Source organism: Opisthocomus hoazin, chromosome 5 (genome assembly GCF_030867145.1).
Source record: "Opisthocomus hoazin isolate bOpiHoa1 chromosome 5, bOpiHoa1.hap1, whole genome shotgun sequence".
In the NCBI taxonomy this organism is placed as follows: Eukaryota; Metazoa; Chordata; class Aves; order Opisthocomiformes; family Opisthocomidae; genus Opisthocomus; species Opisthocomus hoazin.
In genome coordinates, this window is record NC_134418.1 from 17,517,581 (window position 1) to 17,537,834 (window position 20,254).

The 20,254-nt window shown below is 39.0% G+C and overlaps 1 protein-coding gene across 2 annotated transcripts in view; it reads left to right on the forward strand.

The window, feature by feature from the left end:
- Nucleotides 1–20,254, forward strand: part of CPEB2 (cytoplasmic polyadenylation element binding protein 2) — a 58,627-nt gene that overhangs the window by 18,726 nt on the left and 19,647 nt on the right. Inside the window, exons 4-6 of one of the 2 annotated variants that reach the window (XM_075420557.1) lie at nucleotides 5,431–5,481; nucleotides 15,231–15,254; nucleotides 19,879–20,049. In XM_075420557.1, coding sequence (XP_075276672.1) covers nucleotides 5,431–5,481; nucleotides 15,231–15,254; nucleotides 19,879–20,049 — 246 coding nt within the window. The remainder of the gene's footprint in view (nucleotides 1–5,430; nucleotides 5,482–15,230; nucleotides 15,255–19,878; nucleotides 20,050–20,254) is intronic. The other variant, XM_075420558.1, reaches the window with a different exon arrangement.

The following is a 20,254-nucleotide window of genomic DNA, read 5'->3' on the forward strand; positions in this document are numbered from 1 at the left end:
TACCCTTTTTATTTTTCTAATCGCCCTTAAAACTACTTTGAGAGAATTACCACATTGATAGCCAGAAACACACGGGTATTAGTAGTATAACTCTTTTCCAGACATATCTCTTGTGTAGATGCATGTTTTTCCTTATTCCTCCCCCAAATATCGATGCTTCTTGACACCAAGATGTAGAAAACTTGGATTCTAGACATTTCAGAAACAGGAGAGCCAATACATACGGGCTAAAACAGATTATGGAAAAAACTTAGAAAAAATGGTTATGTTTTGCATGGAATATGTATTGGAATTGAGAAGCAGGTGATATAATGGAATTTATTATCCACTGTTTTAAACATCTTTCTAGCAAAGACTAAGGTGTTTTCCATGTAATTTAAGGGCTTGTCTTTTGTAAAGGAACAAGTATTGATACTGTACTCAGTCTACAATTCATTTTGATTTCCTGAGCAACTCTTAGAGCTCTGCAAGCTTGATGTAAGACAGTACTGAACTTGCATTAGCCATCGTTATATTAGCAGGAGTAACAAGAAGGAATATTAACTCTGAATCACAGTTCTCAGTTATCACTGAACATGAGGAAGAACTTCTTCCCTCTGAGGGTGATGGAGCACTGGAACAGGCTGCCTAGGGAGGTTGTGGAGTCTCCTTCTCTGGAGATATTCAAGACCCGCCTGGACAAGGTCCTGTGCAGCTTGCTGTAGGTGACCCTGCTTCGGCAGGAGGGTTGGACTAGATGACCCACAGAGGTCCCTTCCAACCCCAAACATTCTGTGATCCTGTGTAACTTTGTTTAAGTTCTCTTCCGTTTCTTTGTGAGGGGCAAACCAAATTTTTTAGAACAGTTACGCAAGTATATTTTTTTTTAGCTATAATTAATAAAACACTGTTATGTGGCTTATCTGCGGGGAAAAATCACTTGATGCACTTAGAAGTCTGTCTTGCCTTTTTTTTTTGTTTTATTTTCCCTTTAAATTTGTTTAGTTGAACTTCTCAACTGTTACACATCTTTCTTGTAAAAGCAACCTGCTGGCACATGCTTAGTGAAGTAAAAAGAAAAGCGTTGGTGACTCAGCAACACAGTAGAGAACATTTTCTTTCTTTGCGTATAGTAACTTTTGTTTTCAAAGAAATTTGTTTTTATTTTTTTTGTGTTTTGAAGCTCTAAAATTTGAAGTTATGCAGTTACTTCCTAGAGTAATTCAAACAGCACTCAGAGAAGAGTTTCTCTGGCTGAACAAAAAGAGTATGGAAGGAAAAACTTTCCTATTAGTCGTATAAAAGGCTTTGAAATGGTACATACAGATTGTTTCCTCTTTCTGCCACAGAAACTTTTTATGATGAAAGAATCTATTCAAGACTGATAGACTGATTTGCCTAAATAGATCAGCTATCAGAGACAGCACATTTGGCCTCATTATGACTTACATAATTCTTACACAAGAGTTTGAAAGTATAGTATCTAGGCTTTCTGTAACTTGATGTCAAAACATAGGTTTGTGCTGTTGTCTGAACTATGCTGATGCAAAAACTGAGCTTTCTGAAACTGCTGCAGTCCTCAGCCATTCACTCTTCTGTAAAGTAGTTTGGGAAAAGCTTAACTTGGAAGCTTTTTTTTCTTCTAGTCAGGAGATCCCTTGAAAGGAGGAATATGGGAAAGGAATTTGTAATTCTCAGTCTCTTCATTTAACCATTTAAGACTGCTTCAAGAAAAGGCAGAGGAGTAGACATGAAATATCAGTGAATCTGTGAGTCAGCAATGTTTAAAGCAGTCGTTACACTTAAATCTGTCCAAAATGTTTTAAGACATAGGGATTCCTCCAACAGTTTAGTTAAATAGGAATAGAAGGTACGTATTTCCAAATACAGATACGAATTTGTCTTCAAATGAAAAGTGAGTAAGCACAGCATCTGTATGCTCAGAAGAAGCTTACAAAAAAAACTGTTTCCATTGCCCATATTAGTAACATGAGATTACAGAAATGTAGCTAAAACTACGTTTGTTACTCTTTCCTCATGATTTGGATTAGCAAGACTTTTAACTGGATTTAGTGGATAAACTGGAGTACCAAAATTTATTTGCAAGCTCTTTTTTTTTTTTGTCCTTACAGAAGAATACATTGTGAGAAATACAGACCAGGCAGTTCTGTTAACATTCATCACCCTTGGAAAGGCAAGAGGGGGGCTAAAATCAATAGAACTCTAGTTGCATAAGAAATGTCAAACATACCTGCTTCTCCTTAGTAATACTACTTTGAATATAGCCATGATACATGAGAGTTATTAATTAGTGGTAACATGATGAAGTTTAGTATTGTGTATGTTCATTTAACTAGAATAATCTGTTAAAAAATAGTGTAATCTGAGCTCTGTATGAGACTGACCTGGTACCCAGTTCCATGCTGGCAGTATTCTGAATTTATGTATATCATTAAATTCAGGTGGACACCGTAGAAGCACTGCATTTTGCTCAACAGAGTATTGTGAACCTAAGCTAATGTATCAAATAGCACTGATTTTATTTTGAAAAAGTAAGCAAACCTTCTACATTAAAAAAGTTTTTAATTGTAAGTCAAGGTAGTAAATGCAAGTTCACCAAAATGCAACAATACAATGTATGATTTCACTGAAATAACCATGTAAATAAGACTTAAAAGAAGTATCAGTATAGCTGTACGTGTACTGAATATGGTGTTACTCATTTTCCTTTCTAACCCTCAAATCATGCATTACCTGAGCTAGCAATTCATCTCCATAACACAGCAAGATTGATTTTCTTTGTATTGGTGTGATTCATAGGTTTTACGCTGCAGTAGTGGGCCCAGCTTCTTAGTGCACTCGCTCCCCACTACGTAATGAGGAGTGCTTTATTATTTCAACTTTGTCAGTTTTACACCTATGTTTCAGATGCAGCTTATTTGTGAAACTGTAAGGGGAAACGCAAAAGAATGCAAAACCGTAGTTGTAAACCCACTATTTATTATCTTCTAAAAAAGTTTTCCTCTCCAGGTGTTGACACTGGTGGGCTTCTCTCTCCTACTAGGCCTTAAATCTGATCTCTTTTTCTGTAGTAATTACAGAAAAAAATGTATTTTTTGTCTCCCTTGCTGAATAGGAACAGAAGATAAATGTATACAGACAGGGAGAAGGCCTGTCACCACAGACTCGAGGAGGTTCAAGATGATACAATAATTTCTCACAATTTCTGTTGTTACTCCAGATAGATAAAGCATTCTGATTTGCGAGAAACAGCTCGTATTGTTGCAGGTTTTTCTGTAGCTCCATATATAAACATGCTGGTGACAGTAAATAATCCTGTAAAATCCTCTCTGTTAGGCAAATGAGTACAACCTTCCCAGACCAAAGAACTAAGAAGTAAAGCAAAGTGACTTGTTTTATATACCAGGCTGAGCAAACCAGTAGCAGCTCCCAGCTTGCCATTTCAGGATGCCTTGTTTCTAATTTTTCCTGTTTTAACAGCATGCATTACTAGAAGGGCAGGATATTTATAGTTCCAGTAAACATTAGGTATAGTTGTAAGTGTTCAGCATGACAGAAAAATTGGCTTGTATGTTAAAACTGGACATCTTAAACGTAAGGAATGTGAAGACAGAGGCTCCTGCAAAGATTTTTGTTTTATCTTGCCTAAGCCTGCTCAAACATTCTGTAGAAGTTAGAGAAGACAGAAGAGTCCTTTTCGGTGGCATTCAGCTGCCCTCTTCCAGGAGGCTGCCCTTGCCCTTGATCACTTTCTCCACACTTTCAAATTCCAAAGCAAAGAGTTCCTACTTAATCTGCAGGTGTTTTGATACCATCCATTCTTAGAATCATGAAATCTGTGGGAAGAAAAATAGTACGTGGCTGTATGAAAATCTTTTTGCCACAATGCTTGTTAATAATGAGGCTGAATAAAATAAATTATCTTAATCTTGCTATTTTGAAGTTTTGTGTGTAAGAGTTCATAATTTTTTCTATAGTTTTTGGTAGAAAATTGTTACGTTGGTTTCCTAAAGGGGAAGAGCAAAACTGAAACCCTATTACTTACAGATTTTCAGCAAACAGTTTTTTTATTTAACCCCAGAAGTGTCCCTTGGGACACAAGAATACTGTTTCAAAAAATTTGCAGTCTTCCTGCGAATCACGTGGGTTTACCAACAGTAGGGGGAAAGAAATCCGACAGTGTATAATAGGAATTGTTAGACAACCTTAATATATGGATTGGTGATTTGGTTTTCTTTCTTTTTTTTTTTTTTTCCTTTTTTTCCTCTGTGTTTCTTTTTAGAAAGAGCAAGCCTTACTAGGGCATGACAGTGTTTTACTAATACTTACATCTTGCAAGCCATCTGCATATATATTCCCCTTTAAACCTGTGTGAGTTCTAAACACCCATTGCTTCCAGACTGGATTCTTCTTTATGCCTCCACAAACATTCTGTTTTCCTCCAATAGATTTAAATGTTTAAGTTACAGTATTTTTTCTATATATGCTTACGGATTAGAAGCAAGCAAGTATGTTTTAATAGCAAGATAGAGGGAAGTGTAGTTTTTTTGCACATTAAAGCACACTTTTTTTCCAAACACAGCAGCTATTGTAAATGTCTCTCTAGGTCAGTGTGCGCTACTGGTATGTTTGCAGCTTCCTGTAAACAGAAAATGTCTCCTTTAATAAAAAGGAATTTGTAGGGAACAGACACTTCAGCTGTGCATTTTAAACCATTCATTTAACTGTTAAAGTATAACATGCCATTGACGTAGTAAAATGCAATACTTGAAAAATTCTAACATCAGGATATGAAGGTTTAATATAATTTTTATTCAATATAAAATGTTGGAAACGTTATCTGTCATTCTTTAATCTTGTTAATTCTGTAGATAAACCAGTAGTCTAGTTTTGCCAGATCTACTGAAAAAATATTACATACAATGGTTATATGTAATACACCAAGATAGAGTCGTAAATTGGTTAATAAAATTTTAATGCTTTAATTCCTATTAACACGATTTTTCTTAAATTGATTCAGTAGAGGAGCACTAAGCTGTAGAAATGCCACTCTGTTAAGCAATGTGCATAGTACAGTTATTCACAGTCACTATGAAAGAGAAGACTAAAGCAGTCAGCACTATTTCTGGGTGTCATGAAACAAAAACTGGCTTTATCCTATTGGAGCTGATCCCAAAGCACATTGCAGATCTTATGACCAGAGAATTAAGGTTAAGAAGTCTGTTCTTGTCAGCTTTAACTTGGGTCAAGGGTATTGTTGGTTAATGTGCTTGGAGTTAAATATTAGCTCTTTATTTCCCTTAGGGAAACTGGAAATATGGTTTATATTTAAATTCTAAGCAGTGATTTTTCATTATTTTTTCCTAGCATAATAGCTGATACCTCTGCATTTATTCTGTTTTGTTCTTTGTTTTTTTGTTTTCTTTTAAGGTCGCTTGAGTTATCCACATCCAGGGACTGACAATCTTCTGATGTTAAATGGTAAGTGCTAATCTTCTAACAGTTTCTAATTATCTCTAGCTTAGCTTAAATCTGACATGGTGGTATAAAATTGTACTATTATATTCTGTTATTGAATTACTTCCCTCTAGTCTTCAACACTGATGGGACTGTTGCCCTTTTTCAGAGTTGAATGGCAAGAGCTAATCTTGCAACAGCCTTTCATTATATCTAGCTTATTTGAAATCCGAAATGCTCGTAACGATGTACTATTCTTTTTTGTTCTCAAGCAAACCAGCGGTACGTTCTCCAAAGATCTGCTAGAAATCTATTATACAGATACAGGAATTCGAAAAATAAGGCGGTCAGAAAGGCTTTTTTTTGCTATGGTGTAAATAAAGGTTGAACTAGATACTTCTATTACACTTATGTGAAATACCATTTTATTTTTGTTGGCTTTTTTGGAACTGGCTTTGTCAAATGTATTTCTAACTGCGAAATATACTGAAGTTAGAGTTCATGTTCATGTTCCTCTGCCAGTAGGTCAAACTTCATGAACATCTGCTACTCAGTGAAGGCATGAACTTTAGCCTTTGTTCGAGGCTAAAGAAGGAAGTAGAGCTTGGTAATCCATCTAAGTCAATAATAAATCAGGGGTTTTGCACATGAATGTTTTCTACATTGGGAAAAATTAGAACTATAAAGACACAGCTTCTCTGGATTAGAAGAAGTGGAAGCTGTTGTACACAAAGCAAGTACGCTTTTGTCATCGACACGATGGGTCAAAATGTTACCATTAAAGACCTAAGTATTAAAAAATACAGTCAGAATAGTTATTTCAGGTTTGTGGTTCTGTGGATATCTTTTTTTTTTAATTGCCTTATGTTTCTGCACAGTCATTTACATTTGTGCAAATGGGTATAAAATGTAAAAAATACATACTCACCCTTGTGTAACACTGAGTAAATGCTTAAAATGTTAAGGAAATTGAGGTTTAGCTTTATACTTGTAAAGGAAATTATTGCACAACTGACATTTGAAGAATTAGGTCCTTTGGTATTGAATAGTTCTTTAACATAATGGACTATTTTGGTAAGTGAAAATGGCTACTTAACTACTGAAAGAAAATTAGTTTTTAGCCCACTCAGGCCATAATCCTGATTCCTGGGCGGAAATTACATTGAGTATCGATGTGCTTGATGTTACAGCATTACAACAGTTAACGTTCTGTATTTGACCACAACTATAAGAATTGTTCTGCAAACTGGTTTGTTCAGGCAGTGTATGTGCAGTTGTCGTTATCTGCTGATTTATAATGAAGTATTAGATGGGAAAGTATTAAAAACTAAACAGTCTTATGAGCAACTGTGAAATACTTCAATGCAATCAGTGTAAGAAATTTGTAATTTTTTAATTTGTTTGTTTTAATACGTCAAATGGTGAGCTTCCCTTTTTATGGTTTTACATGCTAAAAGAGCATGTGGGAGGCATTGTTACTCTATGGAATATCTAGGAAAAAAGTTTTTTGCTATTATCATGGACACTGGAAAAATGCATCTCAGTGGTACCAGTCTGTCCCGAGAACCTTACCACAGAGACGGAATATGCACTGACGAATATCTAGTTTTGTTATTAATGCTGATGGGGTTTCCACTGTGGTTTGGAATTTAGTGTTTAATGTGGCTGATGTCCTCTTTAAAAGCTGCAATACTATTTCCAGCCTTCAATAGGTGAGATAAAAATAACAGTTCGAGTATCTGAAAGACAGGTTCTGCAACACCTAATTTTTTGGTGTGCCCTTGAGAATTTAATTCGGAGAGTTGGTTTAGACATCTAAGCTTTCTAGCATGTACCTGTCAGTGCAGTCCAGTGCGATCACGTCAGAGCCACCTCAGGTTGGAGTGGCTAAACTGAACTCTGGATGGCTCAAGAACCAAAGCACCAGGAATACCTTCTGGGAAGCTCCAGCTGCTCAGACTCTGCACAACCTTTCTTTATTAGCAAGAATTGAGGGGTTTCCTGAAAATGTGCGGTAATGAGAATTACAGCTTGAACATTTGCCAGTGAAGTTGTAGACTTCAGTTTCCTTCTCTGCTTAAGTGAATTCCAGCTAACATTTCCCAGTATCCCTGTAGTTGGTGCTGTGAAGGGAGGAATAGGGAAGAGGAGAGTTGGTAATCCAGAGACTCACGTTTCAGTCCAGAAGGACTCGCTTTCTCAGTTAAGTGTTGTAGTTGCTACAGGGAGGAGCAAGGACACCAGACCTTCATGAAAGAAAAGCACCAGCATTTTTAAGGATCCGGAGCCCATCAGTGTGCGCACTAATACTTAATGCTGGATCATGATACTTGCTGGATTTTCTTTGGCTGGATTTTAGTGAACTGGTATCTCTGAATCCCAGTAAGGTTCTGGCATGAGCCAGGCTGGAATTCCTCAACCTGTTTAAGCACTTCTGAATAAAACTTATTTTTAGCTAGTTTTTCCTCTTAAATGATAGATCTTTTCCAGCTCATTTAAAGTGTACTTACTGAACTGTACCTAATATTAATATTTACAGTCTTCGTTATTTAAATTAATGAAATGAGCCAAAGAAAAGCTGATTTATGTGTTTTAATAAATTATATATCTGATAATTATATATCTGTTTCAGCTCAAGCTGTAAAAAAAGCAATGCATTTTTAATGACTATTATCTCTCAAAAGTCAGAAAAAGGTATTTTGAAATGGGTTTACCTGAGTATGTCTTTAATTGTCGACTTACAGAGAACCTTTCAGTAGCAAGTAATAATGCAAGCATCCAGTTTGTTGGGGTGTAGGGTGTTTTTTCCCCCTTATGGCGTTCCTTCCCTTTTATAGTTTTAATGCATTGAATTTTTTTAATGGCTATTGAAACATAATTCACCATTTGATTAGTTTAGCAAGGGACTATTAGACTTCCCATCTTAAAAATACTGCAGTTGGTTGTGCTTCTCAAAGAAGGTGGTTTACTTCAAACAGAAGTTATTAAACTTCCTGTACAGGACTTGCTAAATGAAACGTGGTGGGACAACTCTCATGACTGGCATGCTGTCATAGATGGCTACAGAAACTTTAGGAAAGACAGGCCAACAAGGGGAGGTGGGGGAGTTGCTCTATATGTGAGGGAGCAAGTAGAATGCATTGAGCTTGGCCTGGGGGCAAATGAGGAACAAGTTGAAAGCTTGTGGGTTAGAATTAAGGGACAGGCTCATAAGGGTGACATTACGTAGGGTGTGTACTACAGGCCACCTGACCAGGAGGAGGAGGTTGATGAGGCCTTCTACAGGCAGCTGCAAGCAGCCTCCCAGTCACAGGCCCTGGTTCTCATGGGGGACTTCAACCACCCTGACATCAGCTGGGAAGACCATACAGCTAGGCAGGCGCAATCCAGGAGGTTCCTACAGAGCATCGATGATAACTTTCTGATGCAAGTGGTGGAGGAACCAACAAGGAAAGGCGCGCTGCTGGACCTCGTGTTAACAAACAAGGAGGGACTGGTGGAGGATGTGAAGGGCAGAGGTAGACTCGGCTGCAGTGACCATGAAATGGTTGAGTTCAGGATCCTGCGTGGAGGAAGCAGGGCGATAAGCAGGATCAAAACCCTGGACCTCAGGAGGGCTGACTTTGCCCTCTTCAAGGAGCTACTGGGAGGAATCCCACGGGCCAGGGCTCTCGAAGGCAGGGGGGTCCATGAGTGCTGGTCACTCTTTAAACAACACTTCTTTCATGCACAGGAGCAATGCATCCCCCTGAGAAAGAAATCTAGCAAAGGAGGCAGGAGACCTGCATGGTTAAACAAGGAGCTTCTAGCGGAGATCAGGCGGAAGAGAAAGGTCCATGGAATGTGGAAAGAGGGGCAGGCCACTTGGGAAGAGTACAGAAACGTGGTGAGAGCGTGCAGGGATGCGACGAGGAAGGCCAAGGCCCACCTGGAATTGAAGCTGGCAAGGGATGTCAAAAACAACAAGAAGGGCTTCTTCAACTACATCAGCAGCAAAAGAAAGGCTAGGGACAACGTGGGGCCGCTGCTGAATGAGGCGGGTGTCCTGGTGACGGAGGATGCAGAGAAGGCAGAGCTACTGAATGCCTTCTTTGCTTCAGTCTTCAGTGCTAAGGCTGGCCCTCAGGAATCCCAGGCCCCGGAGGTAAAGAGAAGCAGCCTACAGAGAGGATGACTTTCCCTTGGTCGAGGAGGACTGTGTGAGGGATCGCTTAAGCGATCTGGATGTCCACAAATCCGTGGGCCCCGATGGAATGCACCCACGAGTGCTGAGGGAGCTGGCGGATGTCATTGCTGAGCCACTCTCCATCCTCTTTGAGAGGTCCTGGAAGACAGGAGAGGTGCCCGAGGACTGGAGAAAGGCCAATGTCACTCCAGTCTTCAAAAAGGGCAAGAAGGAGGACCCAGGGAACTACAGGCTGGTCAGCCTCACCTCCATCCCGGGAAAGGTGATGGAGCAGCTTATCCTGGAGGCCATCATGAAGCAAGTGGAAGAAAAGAAGGTTATCAGGAGTAGTCAGCATGGATTCACCAAGGGGAAATCAAGCCTGACCAATCTAATAGCTTTCTACGATGACATGACTGGCTGGGTAGACGAAGGGAGAGCTGTGGATGTTATCTACCTTGACTTCAGCAAGGCTTTCGACACAGTCTCCCATGATATCCTCCTGGGGAAGCTGAGGAAGTGTGGGCTGGATGAGTGGTCGGTGAAGTGGATAGAGAACTGGCTGAATGGCAGAACTCAGAGGGTTGTCATCAGCGGCGCTGAGTCTAGTTGGAGGCTGGTGACAAGTGGTGTCCCTCAGGGGTCAGTACTGGGCCCAGTCTTGTTTAACTTCTTCATCAACGACCTGGATGAAGAGTTAGAATGTACCCTCAGCAAGTTTGCTGATGACACCAAACTGGGAGGTGTGGTAGACACACCGGAACGCTGTGCTGCCATTCAGCGTGACCTGGACAGGCTGGAAAGCTGGGCAGAGAGGAACCTGATGAGGTTCAACAAAGGCAAATGCAGGGTCCTGCACCTGGGGAGGAACAACCTCATGCGTCAGTACAGGCTTGGGGTGGACCTGCTGGAGAGCAGCTCTGCGGAGAGGGACCTGGGTGTGCTGGTGGACGACAGGTTGACCATGAGCCAGCAGTGTGCCCTGGCTGCCAAGAAAGCCAATGGAATCCTGGGGTGTGTCAAGAAGAGTGTGGCCAGCAGGACGAGGGAGGTTCTCCTTCCCCTCTACACTGCCCTGGTGAGGCCTCATCTGGAGTACTGTGTCCAGTTCTGGGCTCCCCAGTTCAAGAAAGATGAAGAGCTACTGGAGAGAGTCCAGCGGAGGGCTACAAGGATGATGAGGGGACTGGAACATCTGCCCTACTAGGAGAGGCTGAGGGAGCTGGGCTTGTTCAGCCTGAAGAAGAGAAGGCTGCGAGGGGACCTAATAAATGCTTATAAATATCTGAAGGGTGGGTGTCAGGAGGATGGGGCCAAGCTCTTTTCAGTGGTGCCCAGTGACAGGACAAGGGGCAATGGGCACAAACTGAGGCACAGGAAGTTCCGTCTGAACATGAGGAAGAACTTCTTCCCTCTGAGGGTGACGGAGCCCTGGAACAGGCTGCCCAGGGAGGTTGTGGAGTCTCCTTCTCTGGAGATATTCAAGATGCGCCTGGACAAGGTCCTGTGCAGCCTGCTGTAGGTGACCCTGCTTCAGCAGGAGGGTTGGACTAGATGACCCACAGTGGTCCCTTCGAACCCCTACTATTCTGTGATTCTGTGATTTCTGTAGTCTGTCAGGCATGCGAAACTTGAATGGTCATAACCCTCTCTTTCAGCCTAAAAATTTATAAAGATGTGGTTTCTAAAGAAATCTTAATGCAAGTTAGGCACCCAAATCCAACAGAATAAAGTGGGAATTAGGGACCTACCTGCTTTAGTCTGGACTCTTGGGAAATTTTTGACATAATTGTTTACGGATTTCTTTAAATGGCAAATAGGTATTAATGAAAAAGGCTTCATTACTTCAGTGTCACGATTTGATAATTAAATCAGGAATGTCAGGGACACTTCCAATCATAAATTTCATACTTATATTTAAATACAGGAAGCTTGTCTAGTAGTAGTTTTCCCTGTTATACAACATAATTTGAATTCAGCTCAGTTGTTCAACTGAATTACTTAAATATATACATATTTGATCTCTGGTATATATTTGAAATGTGTGTCTGAATAAAATAGAAGTGATACATTTACTATCTATATGATGGCATTGCACACATGAAGTCATATTTATATTGTCTTGAGCTTAGATAAACATGCACAAAAAGTGTATTTACTTGTGTCTCATATTTCTGTCTCTGAGCTGATTTAAGTTGCAGAGAGGGAAGTATTAATTTTTTTGACAGATTTAATCATTGTTAGTAGGCAACTTCAGGGATACAACAGAAACAGAAGGTTTTCACTATAAGGGAATGTCTGTGTTGTATATACAGCACTCTTAATGTCGGAAGGTTCCAAGGTTATTTGACTTCATTTATATTGGGCATCATTATACTTCTTGCGTGTTTTGCCTAATTTATATTTTCCAGAATAAAAGTGTATCTCTTGTACTTTCTCACTCATTGGAAGTCTTTCAGAATTCCTGGCTAATTAAGATACCCAGCTTTATAGACTAAAATATACAAAAAATATTTCTGTATGACATTCTTTGAACAAGATCAGGAAGGAAGGAAGGAAGAAGTTTAATCTCTTCTTTTTTGCTGTTTTAAATGAATTATTTGCCTACGGTGTCTGGCCTTTCCCAAAGGGCTGTCTCCCTTGCTATTACTTACCTAAACATATGCACTAATTATGTAGATATATATATTGAATACACACATATATACAAAACTGTATGCATAGCTAAATCTATAATTAAATATATATAATATATATATTTATACAGACCACGTGGTCTGTATAAATATGTGCTCTGAAAGGTGTAAAACATTATGTGCATGTTATTTTAATAAATACAGAAATATTTCTGATTGAATCTAATGAATAATCTCATTGCTCACAATGTACTGGAAGTTTGATTCAGTGAACTGTTTTCACAAGTAGTATCTGGCTTTTGAAAGAAGGTTTGTATACATACGTGTAATGTGGAGAGATCAAAATACTGAAGTTTCATGAAGATAGGATGTGTTTGCTTTAACATCATATTTTAATAACAGTAAGACTTTGTACTTACTGTTATTAAAACAACTTAACTATAATATAGCCACTGGTGTCTTAAAGTCTGGATAAAAACAGGAAAAAAACAATGGCTTTTGCGAAACCATACATTTTGATGTTAATGATCACATGTACTGCAGCAGTGCCTACAGATGGTCTAAGAATGAGATCACGTTTTTCTAGACACAAAGTGGGAGAAAATCTCTGCCCAAACTAATTTGCAATCTAAATGGACAAGACAGATAAATATCGGGAAGGGGGTTTGTTGTACAAGTAAGGTAAATAATGTGACATCAAGTACAGTAATTTTCCCATTTTCTCCAATTTCATTGTTTTGCTGAAACAAAGACTACACAAATAACTTTGGTACATCATTGTAATTTCCCTTTATGTAGAATACTGCAGCAACTACCCTTTTAAGCTGAATTGCACTGGGTTGTTTTAGCAGTTCAAGAATTGTTTTGAATTTCTTCATAAAATTACTGTTGCTTATGTTTAAATGCACCAAGAAAAACAGTTAAGTGTTCTGTAACGAAATATCTTTATGCATATTAGCTTGTCTTAACTATGAAAGTATAAAAAAATAGCTGAGCTGGGTTGGTGGGCAGAAAGGAGCAGAAGTGGCAGAGGAGAAGAAAGATTATAAAGGCTTGTGCCAAAAGATGCTTATTAATATGCATTTGTGTATTAGTCTTTGAGAGAGAACATGGCACTGCAGTCGTTGCTATGGATGTGATGCCCTTGAGTCTTCCCTGGTTACTCTAGTTTTATTTGTGGAAGGAAAAAAAAAAAGGCATATAGGGGGTTAGACGAGGGCGTAGTGACGCTACTGCTAGTGCTATGTGGGAGTCACTTTGGCCGAGAGTCAGAAGAGATTGGTACATGCTGCAACACTGACACAGAGCTGCGTGTCTTCTAAGTGCCAGACCTCAGAACAAAACAAGTCGGAAGTTCGGCGTTAGTCTTCCTGTGCAGCAGCAGCTAATGAGAGAACTAATCACATGGAAGAGCACATTATGTTTTGTGGATTCTCTTTTCATGTGGGAAATCTGAATTTAGGTGTTCCCACTCAGTTAGATACCTGAGTCTCTTTCGGAAAGTGGGCTTTCTGTTTTGGCTTACTAGTAGAAAGTTGGAGGATCTGAAAAACTTTAAGCAAGACTGTTCTCATCAATAGTAATTCTTTCAGATGAAAGAAAATAAATTGGAAAGTGAGTTCAACGTAAGTTGGATAGGAATACAATGACTGTTGTGTAACAAATCAGCAGTTTCAAGGGAAGAAAAACAAGGACAGAGATTTTCAAAATTCCGTAAGCAATATAGTGAATTTCTAGTAGGAAGGAATGAAGATACCCAAGAAAATAAAAGTATTACACCTGCTAAAATTTTTTGAAAACCCTGTGCAAATGGGAGGTACCAGGATATAAGTATTTAGTAATAAAAGAAGGGAACAGTGAATGACATTTACGATTCACTGAGTTTATGAGGCTGCGTGTATTTCAGTGTCTCAGTACCACAGTTGTTTTTTGGGAGAGATGTATGTATGGAGTCCCCATAAAATCAAAACAATAATGCCAAGACACAGTAATCTTTGTTCATAAGTGTTGCTGTAGCATTATGGTTTATAGTAATGCTTTTCTATTTGGGTATTTAACTACAGTGCTGTAATGATTAAAGTCATCCTTCTCAGATACAGAGTCTGTGAAACAGGAATTGAAAATACTTTGTGGAAATGCAACTAAGAAATTACACGCAGCTTAATAGTTTTTGTATTAGTAATCTGCCTATTCTTAGTTTCCTAGCCTTCAGACAGAGAAGCAATCAGTATGGTCGTCTGAACTGTAGCTATTAAGCATGATCTCTTTAAGAATCTTGCAAAACTCACAAGTTAGGAAAATCTTGGATTTACTTGCAGTCTGTCAGAAATTGTTGCTTTGCCTTTGTGCAGTGTTTTTGATACAATGCTATTTCTTGTGACTTGTGCCCTGATTTTGTTTGCTACCACAAGGAGTCTTTTGTGTCAAACAAAACCTTGCGGTTAATTTTCTGCTAGGTCTTTTCATGAAAAAGGAAGGTCACGGCTTACAGCGTTTGTATTGTCACTGCAAAGGACTGTACAAACTGTTCCATGGACCAGGATGTTTCTGTGATTAACACTTGCTATGTGCTTTTTAAAGTAATATTTTTCTTTTTACAATTTCAGTGCCCTGTGTGTTATTTAGGCACTTATGTAACATGCAAATCACATTTGTGAGGATGAATTACAAAATTAGCATAATTTATGCATCCATAATTAACATGAAGTTAAGATCAAGTAGAAAGACACATTGAAATATTTTAAAGTATGTTCTTTACAGCTGGTGCTAACATCAATTTAGTAGTAAAATAGTATGGTATTTAAGTGAGACTTTAGTTTAATGCATTCTCATCTACAATTAGCAGTTGCAAGTACCAGTGCAGATTTTTACTTATCACTTACCCACATAGTTCTCTGTACCTTAAATATTTTAATATGTGGGCATGATACAGTGATTTGACATTTTACAATTTGTCCTTTGTTTGCATGCAGCAAGGAGTTATGGGCGAAGACGAGGTAATTCACTTCTGTTTGTTACAGTACAATTAATTCTGATTGAGCTGTTACTGATCATTATGATTAATCCTGATTGTTGATTATAAATGCTTATCTGCATGTTGTCTTTGGGGAAGATGGAGGGTGTGAGGGAAGGAGGGGTTCAGTCTGGATTGTCATGATCATTGATCTCTTTTTAGAGTTTAAATTACAAATCCTTTAATCAGTTAAAACACTGTAGTTCTACTCATAATTTAGATCATGCTAATGCTACTGCTTGCAGTCGTTGCCCCCTTTATACACTTTGCTAGTTGTTCTTCTAACTCATCTTTCTTTCATGAATTTAACAAGAAATCTAGTAGACAACTTTTGGAAATAGTGTGAGCCAATAGATGCTCAGTGACCTTGGAAAAGCTACACTGATTTAGCTATATGTGGTTGTTAAAAAGACCATGTAAAGTGTGCAGCAAAACCAGCACGATCTCTGATAGCTTCCAGTGTTCACAACATACACTCGTGTCTCTCTCTGGATCTCTGCCCTGGTCCATAACCAAGTAACAGTTGGTAGCCCGAATGTAGAGAAGGAACGATGATCTAGATCATGGTCAGTGTGTGTAACAGTACAATCATCTGTTGACAATTCCCCACAGATTCTGCTTAATTCTTTTCACTGTCATAAAACAAAAAGAAACAAGTGTTTAAAAGGCCTTATCCTTTTAATTCACAGTCATCAGGAGAAATGTGAAAGCCTAGCACATTACCTTTGTGCTCTCTTCATCTGAGAGGCATTTGGAGGTGGAGGGAGAAGAAAGTATTAGGAGTCATGTAGCGCGTGTTACTCTGTGTTAATCCATTGTCCTCCATGTCATCTTAGCTCTCTGAGGAGCTACAGTGCTTTTGGCAAACCTTTACCCACGTTACAGTAAAACTGATCTCTCCAGTTTTGCTTCAGAACATGTTCTGATGGCTGAATTTGTAGTGGGAAGAGAGCCTTAAATTCTCATTCTTAGATTTTAACATTAGTCTGTGGATAAAAAATAAATTATTCTGAGGATTATTCTTTGGTTATTTTTTTCCCCTTATATATACTTGTATATATGGTAAGTTGGAATTGTCTAAAAAGTACTTTTAGAGAAACACAAAAACATAATTGTCATGGTCCGAAGAGACATCTTCCTGAAGTATAAATTATGTTTTTTTTAAAAAAACAGAACAAAAGCTGAAAAACAAAAACCCTACACTTAAATGGGGACAAACTTCTTAGCAGGGCCTGTTGTGACAGGACAAGGAGTAATGGTTTTAAATGAAGGGAGGGTAGATTTAGACTGGATATAAGGAAGAAATTTTTTGCAATGGGGGTGGTGAAACACTGGCAGACAGGTAGTGGAGGCCCCACCCATGGGAACATTCGAGGTCAGGTTGGACGGGGCTCTGAGCAACCTGGTCTGGTTGAAGATGACCCTGCTTGCTGCAGGGGGGTTGGGCTGGATGACCTCTAAAGGTCTCTTCCAACCCAAAGCATTCTATGATTCTATGAAATGCTTTTATGTCAATATTCAAATGCCAACAAGTTTACTACAACTGGCATGTTTTTAAGTCACTTAAGTTTCTTTTTTCCTGCGGTATAGAGACTTGCACAGGTAAAGAGCAAATCTCTGTGCTTTTTGTAAGGATAACTCAGCTAAATGACAGTCATTGTAGATTTAAGATATTAAGAATAACTCTCATATGTTAGTGAAAATTCTTAAAATTTCCACTGTTGCAGTTTCCTGCAAGTTCTTCCAATTTAAGTCTTATTTCTTTAGCCACTTTTTCCTTTCACTGACACTATGATAACAGCTCCATCTTCTCCATCATTCCCATCAGTAATTGAGAAATCCGTTGTTATATCCCCCTTTCTTGATTGTGTAAGAAAATTTTACCACTTCTTCGTAAACATCTTTAAGATTGGATCATTCTTATTAATCTTCGTTACTGAAACTCCTATCAATATTACTCAGCTGCTGCAGTCTTCATAGCACGATCTTGCTCCTCTTATGTCTACATAGATGATTTGCAAGAAGAATCTGCCTGGCTGCTTCTTCCAACTGTGTGAACTTTCTGTTTCTCCCTTGCTTCCTCACTTTTCAGCCCCATTGAGCACCACCTACATGCTTCCGCTTCTAAAGGCACACTACTGATCTGTCATCTAGCTGCTGAATGTATCCTGATGATAGGAAGCAAGGATGCCATCACTTGCTCCCCCCTAGGCATACTCTCAAACACGCATTATCGCCATTCTTAATGGAAAGAAGGAGCCTGCTACAGCTTTCTGCATTTGCTGTACTCCTGTCCGTCGGATGCCTACTTGAGACATAAATGTGGAATGCTGCCATAAAGATGTTATTGTTACTTAGTACAGTCCTGTGGTCCTGCTTTTATTTTGTGATCCGTGTGACATTCTGTTACGTTTGGTTCTTCTCTGTCATGTTGTGTTTTCATTTGTTTCTTTTAATGTACTGTATTTTTATTATGGATTTAGATACCCAGTCAGGGTCATTAGGCATTACCACAACATGGGTTATTGGTCATGATGTTTGCTGTCTGTTCTCCAGCCGTGTCTTTAAGCACTTGATTCTCAGGTGGTCTTTTGGAAGTGAATGGCTTCCATACTGCTCTCCCCCTGAGCTGATGAGCACAGTGTCTGCAGGTGTTCCTGCGGGGCTTTCCTGGTAATACTCCTCTGAGAGGGGATGAAAGTTACAGACTGCGGTATGGCTCACAGCTGTCAGGGACCTGCTGCTCCTATATACGGATTTGCAGTAGCTGAATCTGGAAGAAGCTGGCTATTTGAGAAGGAAAATTAACTTGCTTCCCAAAAGTGTGCTAGGTTGTTTTTTTGTTTTGTTTTCTTGCTTGTTTTTGAAAAGTGGTTGAATTAATTAGTAATTATTTAAAAAATGAGTGAGAGAGAAACAGGAAAAATTACACTTGAGAAGGAATGGTCATGTGGGGTATTGATTTTTGCTTCACAAAAATGTTTCTTTTGGGGCTTTTTGCAGTTAAAAGACCGAATTCCAGCAGGTCGAGGGAGGTTCTCCTCCTCCTCTACACTGCCCTAGTGAGGCCCCATCTGGAGTACTCTGTCCAGTTCTGGGCTCCCCAGTTCAAGAAAGATGAGGAGCTACTGGAGAGAGTCCAGCAGAGGGCTACGAGAATGATGAGGGGACTGGAGCATCTCTCCTATGAGGAGAGGCTGAGGGAGCTGGGCTGGTTTCAGCCTGAAGAAGAGAAGGCTGCGAGGGGATGTTGTAAATGCTTATAAAGATCTTAGGGATGGGTGTCAGGAGGATGGGGCCAAACTCTTTTCAGTGGTGCCCAGTGACAGGACAAGGGGCTATGGGCACAACCTGAAGCATAGGAAGTTCTGTCTGAACATGAGGAAGAACTTCTTCCCTCTGAGGGTGACGGAGCCCTGGAACAGGCTGCCCAGGGAGGTTGTGGAGTCTCCTTCTCATTCAAGATGCGCCTGGACAAGGTCCTGTGCAGCTTGCTGTAGGTGACCCTGCTTCGGCAGGAGGGTTGGACTAGATGACCCACAGAGGTCCCTTCCAACCCCGAACATTGTGTGATTAATCTTTGTGTTGCTAATCTAATCTAAAGGACTGAAAGTTTGAATAAGATCAGGTGCATATCCTGGCCTTCTGAGTCTTTTTTTTTTTTTTTTTTTTTTGAGTTCTCTAAAATTTGTAAATATGAAATAGGGGGGAAATAAGTTGGAAGTAATACTATGTTTTCACTCCCTCTTGCCATCTATACATCTGTTTTGATCAGTTTGCATTTTCAAAGCCATCCTGTGAACTTCTCAGATTTTACACTTGCTTTTCAGGATAACTGTAATCTTACTGCAGATTGCCACATGTTAGGAACCACCACAAGGCTTCCCTCCAACACTGTGGTAAACTTGAGAGCCAGAAGGATAAATAGCACTGTGATTAATTTTTCAAGTGTTACGTGTTGCACAGTGATTAAAATTCTCTTTTGCTTTCTTAGAAATTAAATCTGTTCGTACATTATCGGCATCAGATATCTTTAAAAGAGAAGAGAAGACATACCTGTTTGAAACTTCTTGCTGTGTACATGTTTTTTCTGTTTCCATCTGTTCAATTAAAGTGTAAGATTTTTAGACATGCAGTAGTCATTCACATGGTGGAAGTTATCAATTTAACTTGAAGCTAAACCAAAGGCAGACTAATGAAACTAGCTTAAGCAGCCCTTAATATGATCTCTTAACTTAAAAATATGATTTATTTATGATATATTTTTTTTTTAAGTAAAGGGATCATATTAAGCAGCCCTTAATATGATCCCTTTACTTAAAAAGAAATTACTACTTTCCTACTGGATGCAGCAGAGTAACTACAGTGTAATGTAGTATGAAGTATTATGCTTACAGCGATGTTGGCTTGCAGTCTTGAATTTCCTTTTTGAAATTTAATACATTTTTCATTTTCTTAATTTTTCTTTAAACTAATGTGTACATTTCTAATATCTTGGTATTTTCACTTTTACTTTCCAGACTGCTCTTCCCCCATTCCCTAAAATTACATAACCATGTACTGTAACAAAATTATTTTAATTTATATTATTATCTTTTCTTTTTAAGGCCGTTCTTCCCTCTTCCCAATAGATGATGGTTTGCTGGATGATGGTCATAGTGATCAAGTTGGAGTCTTGAATTCACCTACCTGCTATTCAGCTCACCAGAATGGAGAACGAATTGAGCGTTTTTCTCGGAAAGTGTTTGTTGGAGGTCTTCCACCAGATATTGATGAAGGTGAGCTGCCTGAAAACTAAACAAACTAAGTTTGGAGGGAGAGAGAAGGAGAAATTTTGAAAACAACTAAAGGAAGTAGTAGAAATAATCCACCCAGCAAAATAATGTTGTGGTGTAAAAAGCCACAACTATGTATATTTTTAATGAGAGCTGATGGATGTGTTGAGCTTAATATCATTTGATGTTATCCATCTCTTTTGTTTTT